General features: G+C 28.6%; 1 protein-coding gene across 1 annotated transcript in view; it reads right to left on the minus strand.

Annotated features, from left to right (window-relative positions):
* Nucleotides 1-2,680: 2,680 nt before the first annotated feature.
* The window catches only part of LOC111614467 (tetratricopeptide repeat protein 37-like), a gene marked incomplete at its 3' end in the record, with an annotated part of 12,861 nt that continues 7,316 nt past the window's right edge, over nucleotides 2,681-8,225 (minus strand). Inside the window, exons 2-8 of the mRNA XM_023355848.1 lie at nucleotides 8,075-8,154; nucleotides 7,894-7,993; nucleotides 3,489-3,541; nucleotides 3,212-3,319; nucleotides 3,026-3,142; nucleotides 2,860-2,960; nucleotides 2,681-2,783 (exon numbers count right to left, since the gene is read on the minus strand). Coding sequence (XP_023211616.1) covers nucleotides 2,681-2,783; nucleotides 2,860-2,960; nucleotides 3,026-3,142; nucleotides 3,212-3,319; nucleotides 3,489-3,541; nucleotides 7,894-7,993; nucleotides 8,075-8,154 — 662 coding nt within the window. The remainder of the gene's footprint in view (nucleotides 2,784-2,859; nucleotides 2,961-3,025; nucleotides 3,143-3,211; nucleotides 3,320-3,488; nucleotides 3,542-7,893; nucleotides 7,994-8,074; nucleotides 8,155-8,225) is intronic.

Below are 8,225 nucleotides of genomic sequence, written 5' to 3' on the forward strand. Positions count from 1 at the left end.
CTAAAATATGTATCGTATTGCAAGAGGTATTTCTTAATTACAATTTATGCTATCAAAATGTAGTCGCCAAGCTTTCAATCTATTAACCAACACTTCAGTTCATAATTTTAAGATATAGAGGTTTCAGGAGAAAATTATTTGAGATAAACATGGAAAATGTATTAAATTCAGGCTGAAAATGCAGTGAAAAAAATAAATTTTAAGATTGACAGATTCAATTCTATATTAAATCAATTGTAATTTCAGAAAAAGTGCTGTATTAATTAACTGGATATAACAAATTTTTCTAGACCAGTGGTTCTCAACCTTTTTTGTTGATGTACCCTATTAGCCCATTAGTTGTTTTTCAAGTACCCCTTATATTTTTGTATGTAAATTTTATAATTACTGCATTAAATGTATACAGCCCTTATAACTGAGCACCATAAAAAACTCTAACTAACTGTAACTAAAAGTGAATTACTTATTTTACATAAATAATAATAAATTTAATCAGGTATATACATTTATTTCTTATTATTTGATAAGTATATTATATAAAATCACACAAGTCATTTCAATACATGCATAAATTACATTTCCTAAAAATAAATAATTATAATTAACGATAAAGAAAATTTAAATTATTCTACAATAATTTCTAACAAAATTTAATGGGATATTTGTTGCAATAAATCTTCAGCAATTTTTTTCAAAATTTGGTTCCCACGTTGTTAAATAGAGATTATAATTGTGTACTGACCTTGAAAGTAATGGCTGCAAATTTATAACGTGCATAACAAAACATGAATCTTTCAATTTTTGTAACAAATTGAATGTCTAAATTTGCTAAATATCAAGTAATGCACGCATGCAGTGACACGCATTGCATGGTGAGGGTATGATCCAGGCCTTGTTATTCCTAATACCAGTAGTCCAGTAAAAACACGAAAAACCCCAATCTTATCAAGCAATAATTATAGAATAGAAAAAAAATTTTTTTCTATTCTAAAATTAATGATTGGTTAAATTGTAATTTTACTAGACTAGAGGTTCACTCAGCACTAACGGCACAAATAGATAGGCAAATCAAGTGAATAAACAAGTTTAGACTGCTAAAAGGGAAATCAGTGTTCACACTGGGATATTTTAAAGCAAGTTTTTGTTGTTTCTTGTATTAATAATTTACAGCAAATTGATTAACATACACCATTTTATAATGAAAGTTAGATGTACCCCTTTGATTTATGCTTGTACCCCCAGTTAAGAACCACTGTTCTAGACAAAATGCTTTTTTCAACAAAAGTTCTTTTCTTTGTTTCACAACCACAATAAAGTGCAGTCAATCAGACACTAGGCATCTTTTCATCCTTTATTTATTCTTTTTTAGTTGATACACATTTTGGGCTCACAATGCCCCTCCTCAGTCAACTATTTTTAAAATGTACATGGTTACTACATAGCATTAAATTGTTAAGATAACACACATAATTTGTTGTTTTTTCATTGATTTCTGTACATTTTTGCTGGATGTAGAAAAAAAATGTAGTAAAAAAATGCTTTTCATCAATGCAATAGCTTTAGAAAGTGTGTTGTTAATTTGATCGATAATTGTTTTCTTTTATCAAATGAATACAAGACAGAGTCTTAAATAATATTTTGAAAGAAGACATATCAATGAACAAAATCAAATCTATATTTTACGAGCAATTATTTATTGTGACATTGTCACAATGCCGGGCTGCAATTTGTAATCATATTTTTAATTTATTTAATTTAAAATATATGCTCTCCACCTCAAATTAATAGTATTGGCTTGCCCCATACATCATACTTTTCCTTTAACAATAGTCATGCCGGTCATCTATCTAACATATTTCGGGGAAATAACGTGACTTCAGGTTTGCATCAGAAGTTCGTATATAGTTAATCGAGACCTCCTGCCCCTACGGTTTCCATGTCAGGTCTGACTTTTGCCACTTTATGACATTCTGACATTTAAGATTAAACAATCAAATAAAAACAAAAAGAAAATACATTTTTGAAATAATAATCAGTGTTATTGTTATGGCTAAGAACAAGAAACATTTATAATTGCTATCACTTTAGACAATAAAACAAACACATCTTCATTGAACTGAGAAGAACTGTAACTAATAGGTATGATACAAATGTGTCAGAACATAACTAATATAAAACAGAAGAAATATAACATTACTTGTTGAAAAACCTAATACAATAATATAGCAACAAATGCATAAAAATATAATAAAATCTTAACTTGTAATAATTTAAGTGAAAGAAATTCAACTTTATAGATTATAACATAAATGAAATGCCTTGGTTCTAAATTTTATTTTATTCTATCTTCTACATAAAATAAAAAGCTGTTAACCCTGAAACAAAACTTAAAGGAGCAACTAATATGTGATTGCAAATAATCAAAAAATATTAAAATTTTTAAAATATTAAAGTAATTACTTACAAATCCATTATTTATTTATTCATTATTAGTCTAATTGATTAAATTAAATGATTTCTACATGATTAAATTACTGAATTTTGAAATTAGTCATTCTTTTGTTCCTAATATCCTAAAATCCTATTATTAGAGAAAAACTAAAAAATTATATATAAATGTAAATAAAAGTAATATAACGCATTAATTATCATCATTCAATTATTATTTAATTACTTTTACCTTGATAATATACAAATTGCATCTCGACAACAATCTTTAAATCGTCCAAAGAAACATTCATTCAGATAATATTTTGCCTGATATAAAAATGACTCTGCTAATCCTTAATTGTAAAAATTTTTATTATTAAAAAAATTTATACTTCAACAACAAAAAATTACACTAAAATACTGATTTACCTTTAAATGCTGCAATATAGAATGGTTCTATTTTAAGAATGTTTTGAAATTCTTTAATTGCATCTGTATAGATGCCTGTAATTAGTAGAATTTGAGCTACACTGTGAGATATTAAAGATATTATTTAAAAATATTTTCAAGATTAAAAACAACAAAATATTCTTACCAATAACGAGAGTGTAAATTTGATGGGTTGAGTTCGACTGCTTTTTCGAACGATTTCAGTGCAGAATTGTAACTACCTCTAAGCAAATAAGCTTCTCCGATAGTTTCCCAGCACTGACTAAAAATTTTACAATGTCAATTATAAGTTAAATAAACAGTTTCCACATTTACCTAGGAAAAATTCTACCTGTCTGTAGGATCACAATGAAGTGCACCTTGAAGTGTGTCTATTGCAAGTGAGATATTTTCATGGTGTAAGTAATATAATCCAAGTCTAAATCTTGCCCATTTAGCACTAAAATTTATGATAAATAATCTTAAAAAATCTTTAATTTTTTATTTGCTAAGTAAAATATAATAATTTTTCAGGAATTTTTTAAGCTAAATTTTCATATACATCAATATTATCAGTTGTCAAACATCATGATCATATATTAAATTACTAATATAAATTTTAAATTTACCTTCCTATTGGTGATTGTTTAACAACTTTTTGCAACACTTGAAGATTAGTTTCCTGTAATTAAACAAAATTTAGAACAATTCAGTTAAGTAGCAACTTAGAAACTGTATAGTAATTTACATATCTAAATAAATTTAATTTGCAAATTTATTACAGAATTTTATACTTAATATATATATATAAATATAAAATTGTAACTTTCTACAAAAATTACAATTTGCTTTATACACTTTGTTTTAGAAAATTATGTATCTTGAAGAAAGAGTTCTATTGCTTTGAAACTTGTCACATGCAATGAGTATGCAAAGCTGAAAAAACACATTGTCATTGCAAAAGGATTTTTAATTACAGCACAGTACCAATGTAATAGTCATGTGTTAGTACGATACATAGTAAAACCTCAGTGATACATTCCAGATCTGTGGCGTAATGTGAAATCAAACAACAGTCTAATGTTGTGACAGATTCTGCCAGATATTATTCAATTGTTGTGTTCACATTCCAAGACAATTGCAACTGCCTTCCTAGCATATCCCACACAAGCTTGATTAGCAAGAGGTCTGAGGACGTAGGTGGAAGAGTATGAACATCCTAATGACATTGTTTAGAAATTCTTGCTGTTTGAGGTCTGGGATTATCATGCTGGTAAATAGTCCTGGAAGGTGTGATGTCACAGGCAGTTCAACTAGTATGTTGACAACATTCTGCAGCCAGTTGAACTGCCTAGTAATGCAGCTATATATTCTAGCATTACTAGGGGATCCAGTGTCATAGGAGATGACTGCCCAGGTACGATGCATTCGACTACTGTGACTACTAGCGCCACAGATCTGGAATGTATCACTGTTGGAGGAGGTTTTACTATGTATCGTACTAACACATGACTATTACATTGGTACTGTGCTCTAATTAAAAATTCTTTTGCAATGACAATGTGTTTTTTCAGCTTTACATACTCATTGCATGTGACAAGTTTCATAGCAATAGAACACTTTCTTCAAGATACATCAAGAGACCCATTGCTGCCATCATTATCTTATTGCCACATTGCTTCAACCAAGATGACAGCTGACATATCGGCATGACCACCTGACTTTTCTTACACCTTTGACACCACCTCTCTCAAACTCACTTACAAGGAAACTGTCAGAGTGTCTTCTAATAAATTTTAATAAAATTTAGTTAATAACTGCATTAAAAGTATACAAACTCTATTTTAAATTTGTAGCATTCACTAAAAGTGTTGATCAGAGTTATTAGCAATAAAATGCTGCACTACTTTATACTAGTTTAACACAATTATGCAAATTTTAAGAAGTGAAAGGGTCGCGGAGGAAGACGGCGATATTACATTTAGAATAAATTCTGGAATTTTCAAAAATGGTTGAAGAATTAATAAAATTTTGTATACTTTTAACATAATTATTAACTAAATTTTATTAATTCTTCTCCCATTTTTGAAAATTCCAGAATTTATTCTAAATGTAATATCGCCGTCTTCCTCCGCGACCCTTTCACTTCTTAAAATTTGCATAATTGTGTTAAACTAGTATAAAGTAGTGCAGCATTTTATTGCTAATAACTCTGATCAACATTTTTAGTGAATGCTACAAATTTAAAATAGAGTTTGTATACTTTTAACGTAGTTATTAACTAAATTTTATTAAAATTTATTAGAAGACACTCCGACAGTTCCCTTGTTAGTTGCATATACTGCCAGTGGAGGTGTTGTTTAGGCATCTTTACAGACTACACAGTGTTCCCTAGAAAATTTCTTAATTTTTGCCAATCCTTTAGCTAAACTGAATTTATTTTCTAATTGAAGATTTCAATTGCCACTGCACACAATCAGTATTTCTATGGTAATAATTTTATATTATACATAATTGTAATAAGGTGCAATACATTTAATAATAAGAAAGTACTGAGGAATAAAGGGAAATGCAAAAGAGATAGAGCCTAATTCCAACTTCCTTTTAACAACTTTTGACTATTTTCTAAATCCAATTTATTTTTTTGCATTGTTCATTTTCAGGTTTCTTTTGCACCAAGATATTATTGCCAATTTGAACTTTATTGCTACCGTAGATCTTTTGTAATCTTTGTTTAGCTCTCTCATGCACCAGTATAGCCTCCATCATCTGTAAACTAACATTATCATCAGTGGCACATCCCCTTGTCATCAGTCAACTTGCCCTTTCGAACTGCTAAAAGTGCTGTACCTGCTTCGAGCCTCATTGAAGTAAAGAGGGAATAGAGCTTAATTCCAATTTCTCTTTGACAATTTTTGATTATTTTCTAAATCTAATTTATTTATTTGCATTACTGATTTTCAGATTAGTGACTATTAGTTACTATTTTTTACATTTATTTCATTTTTTACTTTGTTAGTTGTCAATTAACCTTCTTGGCATTTTGTGGTATTTGGCTCTGTTTCCTTTTTGTCCCTTTTACAATGTATCTTTTGATGCATTTTTGGTGTCTGCAGATTTGTGTACTTAAATTTTGTAAACTTAAAATATATTAATAAAAACAATCTCAAGTTTTATTTTTAATTTAAACCTGTATTATGGAAATGTTTTAGATTTTTCTTCAAAATGTGAGGTCTATAAAGAAAAACTCTACTAATTTGTACTCATTTTTTATCTCTATATATTCACTGAAACATGGGAGATACCATACTCACAAGATATTTTGTACATTATTGAAACTTTGGGGTTCAATTCTATCTCAATGTTCCAAGCTACTCAATGTGGTGGAGGAATTATGGCTGCATTTTACAATCACTTACAAGTACATAGAAATTATGAATATTGAAAAACTTTATTTTATTCATTAGAATTGACCAACTTCAGTGTTACATCATAATAGTTTACGCCCCCATCCTAAGCATTATGTTATTTTTGCTTTCCTTCAGCAGTTTCTTTTTAGTTTCAGCCCATAAAGGATTGTGAGTTTTTCCTTTGCGGTGATTTTAATCTTACCAATATTACATAGTATTCCTTGTTTCCTTCATATTCCTGTTTAGATGGAGCAGAAAACTACTTTATAAATAATATCTTTTACTTTTTTGATTATAAACAATTCAGTAAATTTTCCCATTCATAATTCTTTTTTGGATTTGGTTTTTTCCTTCCATTCTTTTCATTCTTTAATTACAACTAACTCGACTCCGGGTTTTTCTTCGGATTATCAAGCTATTCAAATAATTGTTCATAAAAATCATGATTCTTATATACATCAAAGTAGTTTTATTAATATTCCCATCTGGTCTGCTGTCCAGTGGCATCAGTTTTCTGTCTATCTTAGCTCTTGTAACTGGTTTTTATTCTTTGCTCTTCCTATATCATCAAACAGAAATTACACAATATCTTTATTGTCTCTTTGGGGAAATACTTACCATATAAACGTATTAATACAGCTAGTCAAAAAAGTTTTGAAAAGATTACGTAATCATACTAGGACTTTGTAATGGCAATGGAAAAGGGACAGCATCCCCAGAATCATTGTATTTATATCACATAGCTATTAAGAGTTCTCAGAGTGAATGTAAAACTCAATATTTGAATTATTTTCAAAGAATTGTTTCTGATTTTGTCTGTGACCCTAAAACATTTTGGCATAACATCCTTAGACTCTAAATCAAAGATGAAACATCACAATTTTACAGATGATGATCACATTTTCAGTGTTTATAGTAATATTACATTTATATATATAGTCATGTTACTTTAACTTACTCCAGAAGCTCAGAATAAAACATTTCAAGTGGAGAATATTGGTGCATGCCATTTGGGATATACTACTACTAAAAATTTATTTACCTTTTCTGTTCTTATAAAAGCCATAGATTCTCTTGTTATTTCCACTTATAGTCCTGATTGATTTCCATCTATTTTTTATAAAATACTCACTCGTGTGATAGCCTCTTTATTTCTTCATCTGTTTCCTAGATTTTGGAAAACCCCATGTGCAACAGTTATTTCTTTCATGGTAGCACCTACTTTTGAACTTCCATGTCCAATTTCAAGTTATCATCACCATTTCTTTAAAACTTTGCAAAATGTGAAAATGCAACCTACAGCAGGGACAGGAACATTGTTATTTAATGTAATCAAACAACAAAACCTATCAAATCTGCATCAGTGTAGATGACATTCCTTATATAAACACCAGAATGCATTTTCTGCTTCACTTTTGAGAACCTCTGGTGCAATCATTGACATTTGCTTATCTCATCAAAATGGCATTTGCCCATTGAGTTTCATATGTGGCTTTTGCTCTATTTTTAGAAGCATGTCAATTTTTTTGTAACAGAGTATATATTGGTATCTTGTGTGTTATAGATATAAATTTATTAGTAATTTATATTAAAGATACAGAAAAAAAATTTTCATTAAACTTACATCTTCTTTCATTTCCTTTAAAATATCAGTTAAAGCTATTCCTGCTTCTTCTTCATAAATATCCAATTCAAATGCTTTCTTGTAACATTTTAATGCTTTTCTTAAAAAGTAAAATAAAATAAATAATTTTAAACATGCTAAGTAAATTTTAAAAGAAAAACATTCTGATTTCTCAACTTACATAAAATCATGATTAGTTTTCAGATAATAATGTCCTAAATATAAAAAATTTTTCGAATAGTATGGATCTTCTTTAGCAGCCTAAATGAAAAGCACATAATTTTTATTTTAAATTAATAAATATTTTATAAAATTATATATAGGTTGAGGTA

The sequence above is a fragment of the Centruroides sculpturatus genome, unplaced genomic scaffold (genome assembly GCF_000671375.1).
Source record: "Centruroides sculpturatus isolate CEXI.00-Female unplaced genomic scaffold, Cexi_2.0 scaffold1934, whole genome shotgun sequence".
NCBI classification, from domain to species: domain Eukaryota; kingdom Metazoa; phylum Arthropoda; class Arachnida; order Scorpiones; family Buthidae; genus Centruroides; species Centruroides sculpturatus.